Here is a 19,767-nt window from a genome sequence, read left to right as displayed (position 1 = left end):
CAAATTACACTTGAAAAAAATATTATAGAATAGATGTGGATTCAGTGCAAGAAGGTTAAGTTTCATGGTTTCAGCTCTAAAATCTTTTTTTAGTTGGGATTTTTGACATCTATGCATCATTTTTTACTTAAAGGAAACCCTGTAATACGTAGCAGAATATTAAAAAAAGAAATCAGGATAATTTTTAGTAGCACTTGTTTTTCTTAATTTTCAAGTTTTTCTTAAAGCATCAAGTTTAACACTGTATAAAATGGAAATTTCTTATATGAAACTTAGCAAAATATAAGAAATGATTGCAACCCTTTTTGTAACTTACTATTATTTTTATATGTATAAAACACAGACATTGCACTGTGCTCCCAGTGGATGATTGGTGTATCACAGTCAGCTGAGTTAGTTCAGGTGTATTGGGAAACAAGGGCTTCTGTGCTGTGGTGTTAACCACCCTGGCGTTCTGATTAAATCGCCAGGGTGGCTGCGGGAGGGTTTTTTTTAAATAAAAAAAAAACTATTTCATGCAGCCAACTGAAAGTTGGCTGCATGAAAGCCCACTAGAGGGCGCTCCGGAGGCGATCTTCCGATCGCCTCCGGCGCCCAGAATAAACAAGGAAGGCCGCAATGAGCGGCCTTCCTTGTTTTGCTTATATCGTCGCCATAGCGACGAGCGGAGTGATGTCATCGACGTCAGCCGACGTCCTGACGTCAGCCGCCTCCGATCCAGCCCTTAGCGCTGGCCGGAACTTTTTGTTCCGGCTGCGCAGGGCTCAGGCGGCTAGGGGGGCCCTCTTTCGCCGCTGCTCGCGGCGAATCGCCGCAGAGCGGCGGCGATCAGGCAGCACACGCGGCTGGCAAAGTGCCGGCTGCGTGTGCTGCTTTTTATTTCATCAAAATCGGCCCAGCAGGGCCTGAGCGGCAGCCGCTGGCGGTGTTGGACGAGCTGAGCTCGTCCAGACCGCTCAGCTGGTTAATTACTAAGGATTACCTTCCTAAGTATTCCTGCGTCGGCGATCTGTAGATATCTCGCGTACTACGCTGCTTCCCCTAGTGACAGCTCCTGTTGATGAGTCATTAAAATGGAAAAAAAAAATCTTTTACACTGAACACTAAAAAGACATGTACAGCACTATTATTTGGGTAACAGATTTCACTTAATGTAAGGATTTATATAAACTACTATATAACTTTGACTTTCTTTCCCATTTCCTATATGCTGAAAATGTATCACATATACTATAAGGTCAGGAAATGACGAGGCAAGATCAGCTAAGAGCTGTTTAATGCATTGGATCCTGTGTTTTTGTGTTTTAACTTCTACACTGTATCACTTCTATTATTATTTGTGTAAAAGGTAATGTTGTGTCCGGAGCCGGAGGATTGCTGGAAGGTGCACTAAGTGAGTAGTAGTCACAATAACATTGTACAGTGAGACTTTGAATCACTCTTCCGCCTTTATATTTATCCTCAGACTATCTGGGCTGCTATCTCATGATGTCACATGTCACCTCGGGTATCTTTTATCAATTTCTGCCGGCCGGACGTGAAGCTCACGTCCGGGCGGCTGCTCTGCTGTGGTGCCGTGCTACCGTGGTGTCCCCGGTAGCCCTGGGATCAGTGAACGGGAACATAGTTCCTGATCACCGATCTGTGCCCCCCGCAGAAAAACCGAAGAGCTCTCACAAGAGGCTTCAGTATTTCTGCCCGGAAAAATTTCCGCATCCCCCTTGTACTTCCGCTTAGCGAGAAGCACAAGGAGGGGAAAGAAAATTGTGGCCAAATAGTAAAACTACATCTACATATTTTTTACATTACAATGTACACATATAATAACATTAAAAATGAACTGTTTATTTTCCACACCAAAATATTACCAAATCAAATTTTAAATAGAAAAAAAAATTACAATTTAAAAAAAAAGTCATAAATAGTTTCCTAAGGGTCTGAACTTTTTAAATATGCATTTGAAGGGGGTATACTACAAACATTTTTTTAAATTATAAGCTTGTAAATAGTGATGGATGCAAAACAGAAAAAATGCACCTTTATTTCCCCCAAAAATATTGGCGCCATACATTGTGATAGGGCCAAATTTTAAATGGTGTCATAGCCGAGACAAACGGGCAAATGAAATACATAGGTTTTAATTATGGTAGTGTGGATTATTTTAAAGCTAAGAATGGCGAAAACTGAGAAGTAAATATTTTTTAAAAACATTTTTTATTATTAATGTTGTTAAAATGCATTTATAAAAAAATAATTCTTAGCAAAATGTACCACCCAAAGAAAGCCTAATTAGTGGCGAGAAAAACAAGATATAGATCAATACATTGTGATAAGTAGTGATAAAGTTATTAGCGAATGAATGGGAGGTGAAAATTGCTCTGATGCATAAGGTGAAAAATCCCTGCGGGCTGAAATGGTTAAATAATATGGATTATAGCTAGATACAGGGTTAATTTACTAAAGCCCCATCGGCCAAGTTTGCTCTTTCCCATGACATCTCCAGGCCATTGTACAAAGCACAGAATGCAAACACGATGATGCATCTTGGTTTGTTATGGAGATCTACATTTCCTATTGTTTTACTTTAATAATAATCTGAACATTTGTATAGCGATTTTCTCCTGTTAGACTCAAAGCGCTCAAGAGCTGCAGCCACTAAGAGGCCACTCTGCAGTGTTAGGGATCTCGCCTTGAACTCCTTACTGAATAGTAGGTACTGGCCCTTAACCAGGACACTATCAGTCCACTCTTGTTGTACTTCTGAATTTAACGTAAAAAAAATATACATATATTATTTTGTAATAAGACACTACTAAGGATATGGCAGACACGGTTAATAAAATGCTACTATTTTCTATTTAATGTAATTTTTACATTAATTTTATGAAAGATTGTGCAGTTTGGTAGGGATGGTAGGAAATTCTGCAGAAATTCCGATTTCCATCAATGCCGATTACCGATTCTGCGGATTTCCAATCGGTTTCCGATTTCCGAGTAGTGTTTTTTTGGGGTCAATTTTTGTTTGCATTCTCTAATTGGCCAAACACTTCAGAGTTGTTTCTGTATTCTCTGATTGGTGCAATGCTTTCCAATTCTGTGAATGGGTTGAAATTACCGAATTGCAGTAATGCAGTTTTTCTGCAGAATTTCGAGTTCCATTTTCCGATTTCCAATCAGAAGTTCGGATTTCCAATCGGAAATTCGGAAATTTCAATTCCGAAAATTCCGAATGAGCATCCCTGCAGTTTGGAACTGGACAAATCAAAATGTGTAACCCTTTATTAGAAATGAATAAAGTACTAGAAAACCTCTAATTTCACTTGTAAAAGAGTGTATAGTAAAACCTTGGATTGAGAGTAACTTGGTTTGAGAGTGCTTTGAAATATAAGCAAAAATTCTTGTGAAATTTTGACTTGATATACAAGCAACGTCTTGATTTGCAAGCAAAAGATGTATCGTCACAACTGAGCCGATAGTTCTTCCCCCTTTGGGGCTGCAGGATTGTACTTAAAGGGAACCAGAGACGAAGCACCCTTGTGAATTTTACCATATATATCAGTAAAAACATTAGAGAAAACACTTACCATGCTCTCTGTTTCATCCTCACTGCTAAACGTGTCTGGTATCAGCTGTGATAAGAATCCCGGACTGAGCATTCAGTCTGGCTTTGCAGGGAATAATTATAGCTGAGTCATTATAGCAGAGCCACAAGGGGGCAGGCTTGGGCTTGAAAAGACACCAGAGAAGACAGACTCAGCTGTAATCTTTCCATAGCAAAACTAGACTGAATGCTCAGTCCGGGATTCTTATCAGAGGTGATAACGGTCAGATTAAACAGAGAGCAATGAAACAAAGAGCAGATTAGGTGTTTACTGTCATGTTCCCACTGATTTATAAGGTAAAATACAAGAGGGTGCTTCATCTCTGGTTCTCTTTAATCTGAGTGTAAGGACTATATAATGTCATATTTCCATGAAACCCTCAAAAGAGGGCAACAGCAACTGTCATTGGATAAGTTTCTTGTTAAAGTCGCACAAATAAAGCAAAAGTATTGTTTACATCTTTATTTTATACAGTGCAATCCTTTGTATTAAAAATTTTTCTATAACTGTTTTTTGGATTGAAGAAAAAAATCAATGGAATTAACATGAATTTTTATGGGGACATTTGCTTTGATATAAGAGCACTTTGGGTTACAAGCAAATTTCCAGAATGAATTATGCTCACAAACCAAGTTTCCTCTGTATTTATATCACGTTCTAATAAGAGAACAGGAGAAGAGAGAGAGGATGAGCTCAAAAGGCACACCGACAGGAATAAAACCCAAGCAATCCAATAGTGAAAACAAATCTGGTGAATGTTGGACCTTCCTGCCGACCACCACAACTAGAAATAATACCTAAAATATATATATATTTGTTATATGGTATAGATATAATTAAATACAGCTAATAAAAAGAACCCAAAGTGGTTCTTGGGGGCGGGGGGGGGGGGGGGGGGTAGATGGGACATAGAGGCATGTTCTCTGCCTCATGACATGCCTCTGTGCCCCCCCTGCCACTCTCTGCCCCCCACCACCGCCGCGCTATGGCCCCCTGGCATTAGCGACAATATTTGTCACTATCTTGGAGGTAAACACAGGGGAAAGGGATTCCCTGTTCAAAATGACAGGCATTCCTACAGAGTCTCCAGAGCTGCCATTGGGCATCTCTCTCACCTTAGCCATGCCTATTGCTGCTCCCCCGCCTTCCTGCGCGCTGGTGAGAAAATTAATCTCTCTTTCCAGCGTCATGACCCAGAGGTCACAAAAGTGAAAGTGGGCCATTGCGGCACACAGGAGTGGCGGGGAGTCGTGGTTTTTAAGGTTACTTGATCCGCTCAGGCGCCCTCGGATCAAGTAGCCTACTTTTTATTTATTTTATGAGCCAAGCTCAAGCTCTCTTTAAAGCCTAACAAAACCTGATATTGAACAAAAATTAATTATTAAAGCAAAAATAATGATAAGGAAATATTTACAGTGTACAGAGGCAACGTTTGACACAGACCAACTCTTTTCATGACTCCGAAGAGACGGAACTGTATTTTTTTTATTTTGTGATAAGTTTTGATTGGAGTCTTCCATGCGCACTTTAGGAAATTAAAAGTGATATAGTATTGGGATTTCTTTAAAGGATACCTTAGCACTTTTCAAAATTTTAAAGTGCCTAAGATGCGTCATAAAAAATATACACACCTGGAGCTTCCTACAGCCCCCTCCAGCCTGATCACTCTATAGCTTTCCTGCTCTGCCACCGGGATCATATGCAACTGGCCCCAGAAAATCCTCCAGTTGGTGCAGGCGCAGTCTGGCTGTGCATGCTCCTACATTCCACTCCTGTTGCTGGCAGCTGTTTGGACCTCCGCAGAAGTGTGCAGGTGCAGAACTCTCCTGGCAACAGGAGCACAACAGGAGCTTGTGCATGGCTGAGCAACGTGTGCACAGTTGGCTCTGGACTGGAGGTCATTCTGGGGCCAAATGTGCACCATCCAGGAGGTGGACGAGGACAGTAAAGGAGCGATCAGGCTGGAGGGGGCTGGAGGAAGCACCAGGTATGTATATTTTTTTCTGCCCCATTTCATACTTTAAAAATGGGGTAACAGGCATGTGTAGGAGGCTCTCCTGATGCCCACGGCTCTCCTGATGCCCACTGCTCCCCTCATTTCCTCTGTCCCCCTTCACTATGATCTAATGTCCCCTCAAAGGAACTTCTGGTTTGGCAAGGTCGGTCAGCACTGAGTAGGAAAAATAGCACTGCCAGCTGTTTGATGGCATAATTGCAGCCATTGCATGCCTCAATCATATTAGGCCCAAGACATCATCAGTGTTAAATAAGGACGCTGTGAAATAAGGGCACTTACTTTTCACAAATATCAAGTTTATGATCTCTTCTCATTCACATAAGATTATTGCTCCTCATGGCTTTCTAAATATAAGGTAAGATTTCATTAATATTATTTAATCCCTCCCTGATATACGGTTTTTATATTTTTTTGATTTGTAGATGGCGGACTTTCAGGAGGTGCAGGTAATTTGCATGCTCATTTTATACCGGAGAACATTTATTTTCGTTTCTAGACATTCCCAGCAGTCTTTAGCGATGCATGTGAGCAAAGTCAGAATAACTGAATTTTTTTTCTTGATTGATGTTAAATAATATGACAGAGTTTTTTTTTTATTTTACCCGAAAATGTTCAAGTATTGGCTAAAAATCTTCACATGTAGAATATATATTCTATTTTCACCATGTGTTGTGTAAAAAATGGCTTAACAATAAATGGTATAATTAGTAAAGTACATACTTAAATTGGAATCTTGTGATTATATATAGGCATGCGATTAGTTTATGGAAATACAAAAAGTTTGTGATCTTGCATTGCCAAAGACAGTCATTGATTTTGGCCTTTTTAATTCTCCTAGAATATTATTATTAATTTATAAAAGCGCCAACATGTTCTGTGGTGCTGTACAAAGTAAGAAACAAACATGGGAAACATAATAATACAGACAATGGTGTATACTAATATACAAGATACATAATGAGTGACAAAATACAAAAAATGATACAAAATACAGAATACAAAATACAGAATTGGTTATGACAGTGATAAAAGTAATATGATAAATAAAATGTATAATGATTTTCAAGACACAAAAGGGGGAGAGAGAGCCCTGCCCTTGTGAGCTTACAATCTAAAGATATATTACACTGAGTATAATATTACAGTGTAGTATATTAGACTGATAAATCTCTGGGCATATTACATTCTTGTGTTGCTTTACCTTTCAGGTCTAGGAGGTGGAGCATCCGGCAGTGGAGGTAATTTTCATGCTTAATTTATGCACTATAACAAATTGTTACTGTGTTAGAAAAAGTTCCCCTAATGCCTAATTACACTGAGAGAGAGAAACATAAAATGCTAATCAATGGGCTCATTCAGACTTACATGTGATTCCCGGCATGTGGGGAAAAAAGGTTCACACCCCAATAGATGGCAGATGCAGGACTGGTAGAAAATGGAAAAACTTATAACAGTAAGAAAACTCTGCAAACCACTGTTCTGGAACTGCAATGTATTGTTCCATCACCAAACACATCATCGGACCGGTAATATTTTCTGGACCTTGCGGAGTCCATTTCGTTAAGGCAAAATACAGATAGTAACAACCACAGTACAAAACAAACAAAAAAAATCTTTGTGAGTGTATAGACAAAGCCCCCGCAAACATCATTATGCCCAGCAAATAGCCATCAGTTATCATAAACCATAAATCAAAAATCCATTACCTCCATTTCTCAAATCACAGCAGTCTTTTTTCAGCAACATGTCTCCCTGTCCAGCAGCCTGTCCTGTGCTTGGCGCACTGGCGCTTCCATTCTGAGGTGTAAGCTAATCAGTGCGTACCATGCATTCACATCCTGGCTGGCTCTGTCTGACAGTTTAGGGCCAATCAGTGTCCTGCTGTGTCACAGGGGCGGGACACTCAGGAAAGCTGTGCGCTAGAATTGGTCAGGCAACTGTGAAACCCAGTGGCATGCATGGAGCAAATAATATGACTAGGTGGGGCATTGTGGGCTGTCCAGTGTTCTGATAGGTCCATCCACCCCATCTCACTTGTGTACAGCCATTCAGGTTGGGGCATGAACAGTAGGTGTGGACAAAGTCCTGGCTAGTAAGCACATTCGTCGGGGAAGTGCTTTCTCCAATACAAAATTCAAAGGGGTTGAACAACATGAGAAGTTTTGTCATGAACACCAGTAAAACCAATGGCTACTGCCAAAACTGATTTGATGTTTTGTTTTTAATTTGCAGGCCTGGGTGGTGGACTTTCCATGAACCTGGGAGGTGGAGCCTCAGGAGGTGCTGGACATTTCCATTCTTACTTTATACAAAAGAACTTAAAAAGAAACAAAAAAAAACAAAAAAACTTCAGAATAGCAAAAAGTATTAGTATTAATATTAGTTACAATATTTGCATACGTATGAAATCACCGCTGGGACACTTGGACGCAGGACTCTGCTGCACAACTCCCGGTGGCAGTAATTACTATTCCCCCTCCAGGTCCACGTGGATAGTGAGGAATAATGTAATTCGGCTTCCAGCTATTGCTGGCGGACACATTACAGTGTTTTAAAAGATACTTCAGCTCCATCTACTAACGGCGTCAAAGTTACTCACTGTGCGTCGCTATAGCCGTAATTCCTATTACGCTCTATAGTGGCGCCGTCTGCGCTGTTATTATAGTGCTTGTTATATTTTTTTTAATCATTTATACTATTCTGACTTCTGTTTTACCAAGTGTAGAAAAGGAAATTGCTTAACAATAATTGATAAATTAGTAAAGTAAATACTTTTAATGGAATCATGTGATCATGTGTAGGCACTTAGTTTTTAGAATACAAAAAGTTTGTGATCTTTCTTGCATTGCCACAGACAACCATTCCCTGTGGCTGTATTTTTTTATGCTTATAATATATTACACTGATACATCTCTGGGAGATATTACATTCTTGTATTGCTTCTTTACCTTTCAGGTCTTGGAGGTGGAGCGTTAGGCGGTGGAGGTAAATTTCAGGCCTAATTTATGCAATATAACAGATCGTTAAAGTTCCCCCAATTACGCTGAGGAAGAGCAAAATAAAAATGCTAATCAATGGGCTCATTTACACGTACATGTGATTCCCGGCATATGCGGGAAAAGTAAGATCATAAGTTTGCACACGAATGGCAATAGAGGAGGGATGCCAGTGGAAATCCTTATAATAGTAAGAAAAGTCCGCACACCACTGTTTAGGATTTTAAATTTTTTGTTTCTTCACCAAACACTTCATCTGACCATTAAGCTAATGATCATTTCGGGGCTTTGCGGGGTCCCTTTTGTCAAGGCAAAGTACAGATGGTAATAACCACAATGGTGTTCAAAGCAAACATAAAAAACCTTGTAAATTTATAGACACACCCCCTTCAAACATCATTATGCCCAGCAAATTGCCATCAATCATCATAAACCAATCAAAGATCCATTACCTTTGGTTATCAAACCACAGCAGTCTCCGTTTCACCATTTTTCCTTGTCTAGCAACCTGTCCTGTGCTTGGTGCACCGTTGCTTCCATTCTGACGTGTAAGCCAAGAAGTTTTCAATCAGGATGATACAATTTATTGGCTAACTTAAAAAAAAAAAAGAGTAAGCTTTCGGCTATTCCGCCCTCTTTAGACTTGAATCCTGTATGCTGACAAGTTGTTAGAGCACACCGCTATATACATCAAAAGGGGATACATAGATTTTTGGGGAATGTATCCCCTTTTGATATTGCATGTATATAGCGGTGTGCATGAGCAGTAGGTGTGGACAAAGTCCTGGCTAGTCAGCATGCCTGTCAGGGAAGTGCTCCAATACAAAATTCAAAGTGGCTGAACAACATGAGAAGTTTTGTCATAAACTCTGGTAAAGCCGATCGTTGCTTCCACAACATGTTACACAGCCTGTACCTAAAAATACAGTGTGATGCGGGATGGGAAGTAAACACACACAGAAAAAAATCCCCAGTAGATGGTATAACTTTACCTTGCTTTGTTTGATGCTTTGCTTCAAAAGTTCTGCCTGGAGTTCATTTTAGGAACATACACCCTCAAATCCTCAAATCAGCTGTACGGGTTTAAAACATGTTTTGTATGAAGTAAATAGTGAAATTTCATTAGTTAATCACTCCAAAATATAATATTTTTATGTTTTTATTTGCAGGTCTTGGAGGAGGTTTACTTTCAGGAACTGGAGGTAATTTCCATGATTAATTTAATTCTACTATTATAGTAAGGTTAGAGATGATCAGTGAGTTGCAAACATCATGGATTTGCATGATCATGATCCAATAACATGACATTGAAAAATAGGCAAAGCCAATCCAGCAGCTACGGGATGGTCCTGGCTTTCTTAGGTAAGCAAAACTCCTTCCTCCATATACTAGGGATGGTCAGTAAGATGGCAATGATTCTCCTTGGTATTTGCAGTCTGGTCACTTTTGAACACAAGACTCACACTTGAATCTTCTTAAGTGTTTTTACTAATAACCAAAGTGCAACCAAACATCAGGTAGTAGCTGACATGTTTCGTGCTGGCACAGGTCCTTACTCGTAGCTTGCCCTTCACTGTGGCCATTGCTTCTGTTCATAGACTCACTGGAATAGCAAATCTGGCTTTACAGCTGCAACACACACACACACTTTTTGTATATCATTTGCTATGTTAGTATAAATACAAATGATTACAAACAATTCTCATTTTACAGGTCTTCTAGGTAACCTCGTTAAAACTGCAGGTAATTATTGTTTTGTTTAGTCCTATTTCTAAACTTGTCCAATTCACCCTTGAAAAAAACATTTCTCCAGATAGAATAGATGTGGATTTAGTGCAAGAAGTCTAAGTTTCATGGTTTCAGCCCTGACATCGTGTTTAAGGCTAGTTACACACCGGGACGTTGCGTTATAGTGGACGTTATGGTCGCATAACGTCCCCTAATGCAACGCCTGCCGGTGTTGGTAGAGGACGTTGAGTGAGACGCGTTAAGCGGGTCTTTCCGCATTAGGGCAGTGAGAGTGGCGCTGATTGGCCTTCGGGATCACGTGATGCGGAGTGAAACACTCCGCATCACGTGGTACCGCCAGCCAATCAGCGGCCACCAGTGCAGTGCATATTGAGTAGCCATGTGCGTGGCTACGTAGCGGCCTCTCCTCGCCTCCTCTCCGCCCCAACACTGAACATGTGCAAACAGTCTAACGTGGCTAAAGCCGCTGGAACGCTATAGTATGCTGCACGCTCTGAAGAACGTGCAGCGTTACATGTAACGCAATGTGGGCAGTGTGAACAGCCCCATTGACTTTGTATTGCTGTGAGTTGGGGAGCGTTACAGGCTGCACTAACGTGCGCCTGTAACGTCCCTGTGTGGAAGCAGCCTTAATTGTGATGTTTGGCATTTATGCATCATTCTTTACTTAAAGAGGACTCTGTAATGGGTAGCAGAATATTTAAAACAAAATTCAGGATCCTTTTTTTTGTAACACTTGTTTTCAGGGGTGCACTCCGGATCAAATTCGGATAAAATCCGAACGAGTTTCATTCGGATTTCATCCTCTAATTAGTGCAGCTGTGCGGGTGTGTGCGGGGGGGGGGGGGTGTGTTAAACTTACCCAGCAGCCTTCTTCTTTAATCGGGTTGAAGGAGGAAACCGGGTTGAAGGAGGAAGCGCAGTAGTCACGTGACGCAGCTTGGAATGCAGCGTGGGACGTGCCATGGAACGGGTTAAAGAAGAAGGCTGCTGGGTACGTTTAACACTCCCCCCCCCCCCCCCCGCACACACCCGCTCAGCTGCACTAATTAGAGGATGAAATCCAAATGAAACTCATGATCCAAAGCTCATCCCTGCTTGTTTTTCTTAAAGTGGACCCAAATTAAAAATACAAGATTTCAGAAATAAAATCTATTTTCTAAATTATAATAATAAATAGCAGCCTTTTTTCAGTTGCATGATGACAAATATAAAATATTTAACATTTATTGGAGGAGCCCCTCCCTTCCTTTCCTATTGCTGGGACAGAATCCGGCAGACTGGTGGAGTAGGAGGTGTCCAGCAAAGGAGGAATTGCTAATAGCTGCCACCTGTATAACCCTAGTTATGAAAAGAGAAGGGTGAAAATCATGCACTGAAATGCTCATAGGCTTGAAGGAGTGTTTATTTATCTTTGTATGTGTTAGAGTGGGGCAACTAAATATTTTTAATTAAAAAAAAATGTTTGGTTTGAGTCCGCTGTAATTTTCAATTATTTTTTCAAAGCATAAGGTTTAACAATGTATAAAATGGAGATTTCTTATAAGAAACTTAGCAAAAGATCAGAAACGATTGCAACCCTTTTTGTAACTTATTATTATTATTATTATTATTATTATTATTATTATTATTATTATTATTATTATTATACGTATAAGACCCAGACATTGCACTGTGTCCCCAACAGATGATTGGAGTATCACAGTCAGCTGGCAATCACTGGGTTAGTTCAGGTGTATTGGGACACAAGGGCTCCTGTGCTGTGATATGAATTACTAATGCAGCAAGATAAGGATTTATAGACAGCCCAACTCTGCAGAGAGTTTCTTGTAAACAACAAGAGTAATGTAGGCTGCCTTCACGGTTGAAGTTGTGTTGCATTCCCTGTAAAAGCAGAAACACAACCCAAAAGAACAAAAAAGTCACACTACATGTAATGCAACCTTTGCATCACATCCAGTGCAGAAGAGTTTGCTTCACAGCCTCGGCTAAAGTGGACCTGAACTCTTGCACGGGACAGAAGGAAAGCTGAAATGTACCCTGTATGTATTTAAAGAGTTTAGCCTGTCTAATTCCCCCCTCATCTGTGACTAATCACAAGTTGTTATTTGACCCTCAGCTGTGTCAGCTGGTTACCATGGCAGAGAGCTAAATGGTAAACACAGCATGTTAACAATATGTCTGCTTCCATGAAAGCAGGAAGTAGACTCACTGAAGATTTATTGCAGGATTTGTATCCGCTGTAACAAAGACATTTTCTTTAAAGGTTATTATGCCGTTGCTCTTTTAGAGCAGAGGGGAAGTTCTGAGTTCAGGTCCCAGGGGCGTAAGTAGAAATCACTGGGCCCCCCTGCAAAACTTTGGATGCCCCCCCCCCCCCAAACTGCTCCCAGCCTCAGCTTAGTACACTTACTCTGTCCATATCTGATGGAGCAGAACTGCCTCTGCAGCCTTCTCCAGCATCAGTACAGTACACAGCACTTGGGGAAGGGTAGAGAGGTTGGGGGTGGGGCACTGTACAGAAGAGCATGCTGCACACTGAATAGGGACTGTCTACAAATCTTTGTCTGCAAAACTTTGTATGATTCCTTATCAGTGGCTGAGCAGATGCAGTCATTAGAACATTTGTGCAGAGAGCAGAAAGATTTTTCTCTCCTTCTCCTTAATTGTCAGTCTCTCAGGACGGGGCCCCTGTGGCTTCTGGGCCCCCCTGCAGCTGCATCTCCTGCAGGGTCTATCGTTACGCCCTTGTCAGGTCCGTTTTTATAAAGGCTTTATGCGGTAAAACAATGCTTTGGGAGAAAATAGTCCACTGGATGCAAACGCACTGCATACACGCTGAACATTGCATATACTTACCAATGTGGAGCAACTTTCTGCGCTAAGATGACCCCCATAAAGTCGCACCACAAAGCACCACTGTGAACACAGGCAAAAGCTGACAGTCAGTTTTAGAAATTCATAAATGGCTTCAAATTAAAATGGAAAGATTTTTCTTTCAACTTGAACACTAAAAATACATGGGCAGCACTGTTATTTGGCTAACAGATTTCACTAAATGTAAAGATTAATATAAACTACTGTACAACTTTGACTTTTTTCCAATGACGAGGCAAGATATGCTATGAGCTGTGTAATGCATTGGGTCCTGTGTTTTTGTGTTTTAACCTTTATACTGTTTAATTTCCATTATTATTTGTGTAAAAGGCAATGTTGTGTCCGGAGCCGGAGGAGCGCTGGAAGGAGCACTGAGTGAGTAGTAGTCACAGTAACATTGTACAGCGGGACTCTGAAACTCTCTCCCGCCTTTATATTTATCCTCAGACTAGCTGGGCTGCTTAAATAATACGGATTATAGCCAGATATAGGGTAATTGAATAAAGCCTCATTAGGACAAGTGTGCTCTTTCCCATGACCTCTCCAGGCCACTGTACAAAGCAGAGAATATGAACACGATGCTGCACAGGGATTCTTGGTTTGTTATGGAGATCTACATTTGCTATTTTATTCCTGAATATAATTTAACCCCTTCCCCTCCCCCGGGACGAGTATCTACATTCCTGTAAAATCCCAAATCTCCTTGCAGGGACGTAGCTCCTACGCCCCTTCCCACTCACCCCCCTGAAATTTTTACAGACGCAATAGTTAGCTGAGAGATCAATGAATGGGAACCCAGTTCCTATTCATAGATTTAAGTACCCGTTTGAATGACTGCTGCCATCTATTAGACAGTGACAGTGCACGTGCCACCAGGTATGTACATTTTTTTCTGCCCCATCTCATACTTTAAAAATGGGGGTAACAGGCATATATAGGAGGCTCTCCTCATGCCCACCACTCCCCCCATTCTCCTTTACCCCCCTTAGTTATAATTTAATGTCTCCTCGAAGCAACTTCTGGTTTGGCAGGGTGGTCAGCACTGAGCAGGCAAAATAGCGCCGCCTGCTGTTTGATGGCATTATTGCAGCCATTGCCTGCCTCAATCATATTAGGCCCAAGACATTATGTGATGATTTGCTCAGCTGCCTGTGCAGGCAGGCAGCCTTTTGACCATTGTGTAGGTTTGCATGCTGCAGGACTCTGGAAAGAAGAGCTTCTGTCAGTTTTGCAGCTTGTGCTTGCAGAGGAATTTGCATACGTTGTCATGCAAATTGCCTGGCCACATTCACTGGAGGTGTGTACTATAAGTACTATGTCTTTCCCACAATGCTTCGCTGGTCATAAGGAGTCTTCCTGTGAAACACTCTGGAGAGTGTCAGCTATGCTCTTGGTTTGAAGATCAGCTTAGAGTAATTCCTGGAAACTGTGCTAGGCAGATTCCCTAAGTGCAGTTAGGATTGTTTATCTGTTTGTTTGTTCTGTTGCTGTTGTCCTGTCCCAGCGGTGGTGGACAGGAAATGGTTCTGATCTCTGTTCTTGGAGTATAGCTGGTGCAGCGGTTGCTACCAGCTATCTCTTCTGTTCTGTCTCTTGGGATCGCGCTAGCCACTTTTCGCTAGCGCTGTGGATCCTTCTGTTCTGTCTCCTGGGATCGCGCTGGCCACTTTTCGCTAGTGCTGTGGATCCTTCTGTTCTGCTACTCTGTACCTGGATCGCACTCGCTTCTCGCTAGCGCTGTGGATCCTTCTGTTCTGTCTCCTGGGATTGCGCTAGCCACTTTTTGCTAGCGCTGTGGATCCTTCTGTTCTGCTACTCTGTACCTGGATCGCACTCGCTTCTCGCTAGTGCTGTGGATCCTATCTCTCGATTGTCCCTGTTTTCATTTGTCTGTCTTGCCTGCTACGACCGCTTGCTGGAGGCTCGGTGAGGTAACCGTTAAGCAAGCGTTCGTGTCCTCTGTTTCATGTTTGTCTGTCGATTGGTTAGTTAGGCGTGCTTGTCTCTATTGTGGATATCATGTGGAGACCGCGCATAACCGCGTGCACTGTTGCGAATGAGTGCGGTGTTCGCGGTTAGCTAGCGTTTGTTATTTTCCGTATCTCCTCATTGTATGATTTGCTGTGCCTTTGCTATTCTCGTGCTCCGCCTTGCTGTAGCCTTGTGTCACGTCTGGCGATCGCACCTCTCGCGATCGCGTTCCTGCTTCGTATCTGCTGTGGTGTGTGTACAGTCGCGGGTTGGCGACTAGTTTTATGCACACACACACAATATGTCTCTGTGCTCACTCTCAAACGCTTCTCTTGCGATTACGGTTCTTCCATTCGTACAATTCCTGTCTGGCGTGTGTGGTAGAGCAGAGGAGCTGTTCCTCTGCACTCCACAGCTCCACCTGCCGTCAGGAATTTCCCTCTGCAGGTGCATTGCACCTACTGCTGGGTTCCTGGTGCGCTGACCACGGAGACGATTCCACATTCGTTACACATCATCAGTGTGAAATAAGGATGCTGAGAAATAAGGGCACTTACTTCACAGATATCAAGTTTATGTCCTCTTCTCATTTGCATAAGATCACTGCTTCTCTTGGCTTTCGAAATGTAAGATTTTGTTTTTTTTTACATTTTTTTTGACATTATTCAATCCCTCCCTGACATACGGTTTTTATGTGTTTTTGATGTGCAGATGGTGGACTTTCAGGAGGCGCAGGTAATGTTTATGCTCACTTTATGCCTGAGAACATTAATTGTTAGTTTCTGGACATTCCCAACAGACTTTAGAGATACATGTGAGCAAAGTCAGAATAACAGAATTATTTTCTTGATTTATGTCGATTAATATTGCAGAGTTTTGATTTTTTTTTTTATAGAAAATGTTCAAGTATTGGTTAACAATCTTCACATGTAATATATATATATATATATTTATATATATATATATATATATATATATATATATATATATATATATATATATATACCGTATATATATTCTATTTTCACCATGTGTTATGTAAAAATGGCTCAACAATAATTGGTACAATTAGTAAAGTAAATACGCAAATTGAAATTATGTGATTATGTGTAGGCATACAATTAGTTTTTGGAAATACAAAAAGTTTGTGATTTTTCTTGCATCGCCACAGACAGCCATTCATTGTGGCCTTTATAATGCTCCTAGTATATTACATTGATACATCTCTGGGGATATTACATTCTTGTATTGCTTTACCTTTCAGGTCTAGGAGGTGGAGCATCCGGCAGTGGAGGTAAAGCATCCGGCAGTGGAGGTAATTTTCATGCTTAATTTATGCAATATAGCAGAGTTACTGTTTTGGAGAAAGTTCCCCTAATTACACTGAGAGAGCGAAACATAAAATTCCAATCAATGGGCTCATTCAAACATTTGATTCCCAGCATGTGGGGAAAAAGGTTCACACACCAATGGCAATAGATGGCGGATACAGGACCGGTAGAAAGTGGAAATCCTTATAACAGTAAGAAAAGTCCGCACACCACTTTTCAGGAACTGCAATGTATTGTTCCAACACCAAACACATCATTGGACTGTTAATGTTTTCTGGACCTTGTAGAGTCCATTTTGTCAAGGCACAGTACAGATAGTAACAACCACAGTACAAATTAGACATAGAAAACCTTTGTGAGTGTATAGACAAAGCCCCTGCAAACATCATTATGCCCAGCAAATAACCATCAATTATCATAAACCATAAATCAAAAATCCATTACCTCCACTTCACACACCACAGTATTCTCCAGTTCACCAACATGTCTCCTTGTCCAGCAGCCTGTCCTGTGCTTGGCGCGCTGGCGCTTCCATTCCGAGGTGTAAGCCAATCGGTGCGCACCATGCATTCACATCCTGGCTGGCTCTGTCTGACAGTTTATGGCCAATCAGTGTCCTGCTGTGTCACAGGGGCAGGACACTCAGGAAAGCTGTGCGCTAGGATTGGTCAGGCCACTGTGAAACCCAGTGGCATGCATGGAGCAAATAATATGACTAGGTGGGGCATTGTCCAGTGTTCTGATAGGTCCATCCACCCCATCTCACTTGTTCACAGCCATTCAGCCTGGAGCATGAATAGTAGGTGTGGACAAAGCCCTGGCTAGTAAGCAAATTTGCTGGGGAGGTGCTTACTCCAATACAAAATTCAAAGGAGTTGAACAACATGAAAAGTTTTGTCATGAACACCAGTAAAACCAATGGCTACTGCCAAAACTGATATGATGTTTTATTTTTAATTTGCAGGCCTGGGTGGTGGACTTTCCATGAACCTAGGAGGTGGAGCCTCAGGAGGTGCTGGACATTTCCATTCTTACTTTATACAAAAGAACCAAAAAAACTTCAGAATAGCAAAAAGTATTAGTATTATTATTAGTTATAATATTTGCATACGTATGAAATCACTGCTGGGACACTTGGACGCAGGACTCAGCCGTATATAAGGCTTATCCTGCTGCTGCACAACTCCCGGTGGCAGTAATTACTATTCCCCCTCCAGGTCCACGTGGATAGTGGGGAATAACGTAATTCGGCTTCCAGCGGACACATTACAGTGTTTTAAAAGATACTTTAGCTCCATCTTCTGATGGCGTTGAAGTTACTCACTGTGCGTCGCTATAGCTGTAATTCCTATTACGCTCTATAGTGGCGCCGTCTGCGCAGTTATTATAGTGCTTGTTAAAATTTTTTTAATCATTTATACTATTCTGGCTTCTGTTTTACCAAGTGTAGAAAAGGAAATTGCTTAACAATAATTGATAAATTAGTAAAGTAAATACTTTTATTGGAATCATGTGATCATGTGTAGTCACTTAGTTTTTAGAATACAAAAAGTTTGTGATCTTTCTTGCATTGCCACAGATAGCCGTTCCCTGTGGCTTTATTTTTAATGCTTATAATATATTACACTGATACATCTCTGGGGGATATTACATTCTTGTATTGCTTCTTTAACTTTTAGGTCTCGGAGGTGGAGCGTTAGGCGGTGGAGGTAAATTTCAGGCCTAATTTATGCAATATAACAGATCGTTAAAGTTCCCCCAATTACGCTGAGGAAGAGCAAAATAAAAATGCTAATCAATGGGCTCATTCACACTCACATGTGATTCCCTGCATATGGGGGAAAAGTAAGATCATAAGTTTGCACACTAATGGCAATAGAGTAGGGATGCGGGTGGAAATCCTTATAATAGTAAGAAAGGTCCGCACACCACTGTTTAGGATTTTTAATTTTTTGTTTCTTCACCAAACACATCATCTGACCATTAAGCTAATGATCGTTTTGGGGCTTTGCATGGTCCCTTTTGTCAAGGCATAGTACACATGGTAATAACCACAATGATGTTCAAAGCAAACATAAAAACCCTTGTAAATGTATAGACACACCCCCTGCAAACATCATTATGCACAGCAAATTGCCATCAGTCATCATAAACCAATCAAAGATCCATTACCTTTGGTTATCAAACCACAGCAGTCTCCGTTTCACCATTTTTTCTTGTCTAGCAACCTGTCCTGTGCTTGGTGCGCTGTTGCTTCCATTCTGACGTGTAAGCCAAGAAGTTTTCAATCAGGATGATACAATTTATTGGCTAACTTAAAAAAAAGAGTAAAGCTGGCCATACACTAGGCCGATTACCCGCCGATCAACAGCAGATTCGATCACTGGGATCGAATCTGCTGTCAAATCGTTCACGCTAAATGCTAAATTTTGATCGATTACGTCCCGGAATAGATCGGTCCCGTCGATCGCTCTGTGCGGGAAATTACCACCGATCGCCCGCGGGTAAGGAGCGCATCGCTAGCAGCGTATGATCGATATAGGTATCCATTACCTGAAGCTAGCTCCCGCCATCTTCTCCGCATCACCTCCCGGCTGGCATCTTCTCCGCATCACCTTCCGCATCACGGCATCCGCCTTCCGTGTATAACTTCCTGTGTCACTGCAGGGACAGCAGAAGTACAAATAGAGGGCGCTCTATTTGAACTTCCGCTGTCACTGGAGTGACAAAGTTATACGCGGATGCCGTGATGCGGAGAAGATGCCTGGGACCAGGCTTCAGGCAATGTATGCGGGGGGGGGACAGGCGACAGCGGCAGCTCCACAGATTGTGATCGGTTTCACAATCTGTTTGCAGTAAAGACAGTCATACGATCCCTCTCTGACCAGATTCGATCAGAGAGGGATCTATCTGTTGGTCGAATCTGATGGCAAATCGACCAGTGTATGGCTACCTTAAGCTTTCGGCTATTCCGCCCTCTTTAGACTTGAATCCTGTATGCTGACAAGTTGTTAAAGCACAAAGCTATATACATGCAACATCAAAGGGGTATACAGTACATAGATTTTTTTGGAATGTATCCCCTTTTGATGTTGCATGTATATAGCGGTGTGCATAGCAGTAGGTGTGGACAAAGTCCTGGCTAGTCAGCATGCCTGTCAGGGAAGTTCTACAATACAAGATTCAAAGAGGCTGAACAACATGAGAAGTTTTGTCACAAACTC

The 19,767-nt window shown here is 41.6% G+C and overlaps 1 protein-coding gene across 50 annotated transcripts in view; it reads left to right on the top strand.

Annotated features, from left to right (window-relative positions):
- The window catches only part of LOC137521919 (fibroin heavy chain-like), a 387,111-nt gene that overhangs the window by 272,354 nt on the left and 94,990 nt on the right, over window positions 1-19,767 (top strand). For 46 of the 50 annotated variants that reach the window (XM_068241809.1, XM_068241813.1, XM_068241800.1 and 43 more), the window contains 12 exons: window positions 1,349-1,393; window positions 6,042-6,065; window positions 6,828-6,857; window positions 7,852-7,899; window positions 8,575-8,604; window positions 9,785-9,817; window positions 10,329-10,358; window positions 13,572-13,616; window positions 15,924-15,947; window positions 16,477-16,506; window positions 17,508-17,555; window positions 18,223-18,252. In XM_068241809.1, the coding sequence (XP_068097910.1) occupies window positions 1,349-1,393; window positions 6,042-6,065; window positions 6,828-6,857; window positions 7,852-7,899; window positions 8,575-8,604; window positions 9,785-9,817; window positions 10,329-10,358; window positions 13,572-13,616; window positions 15,924-15,947; window positions 16,477-16,506; window positions 17,508-17,555; window positions 18,223-18,252 (417 nt within the window). The remainder of the gene's footprint in view (window positions 1-1,348; window positions 1,394-6,041; window positions 6,066-6,827; window positions 6,858-7,851; window positions 7,900-8,574; window positions 8,605-9,784; window positions 9,818-10,328; window positions 10,359-13,571; window positions 13,617-15,923; window positions 15,948-16,476; window positions 16,507-17,507; window positions 17,556-18,222; window positions 18,253-19,767) is intronic. The other 4 variants (XM_068241806.1, XM_068241803.1, XM_068241832.1 and 1 more) reach the window with 4 other exon arrangements.

This window comes from Hyperolius riggenbachi, chromosome 6 (genome assembly GCF_040937935.1).
Source record: "Hyperolius riggenbachi isolate aHypRig1 chromosome 6, aHypRig1.pri, whole genome shotgun sequence".
In the NCBI taxonomy this organism is placed as follows: Eukaryota; Metazoa; Chordata; class Amphibia; order Anura; family Hyperoliidae; genus Hyperolius; species Hyperolius riggenbachi.
This window is presented reverse-complemented; position numbering and strand designations above follow the sequence as displayed.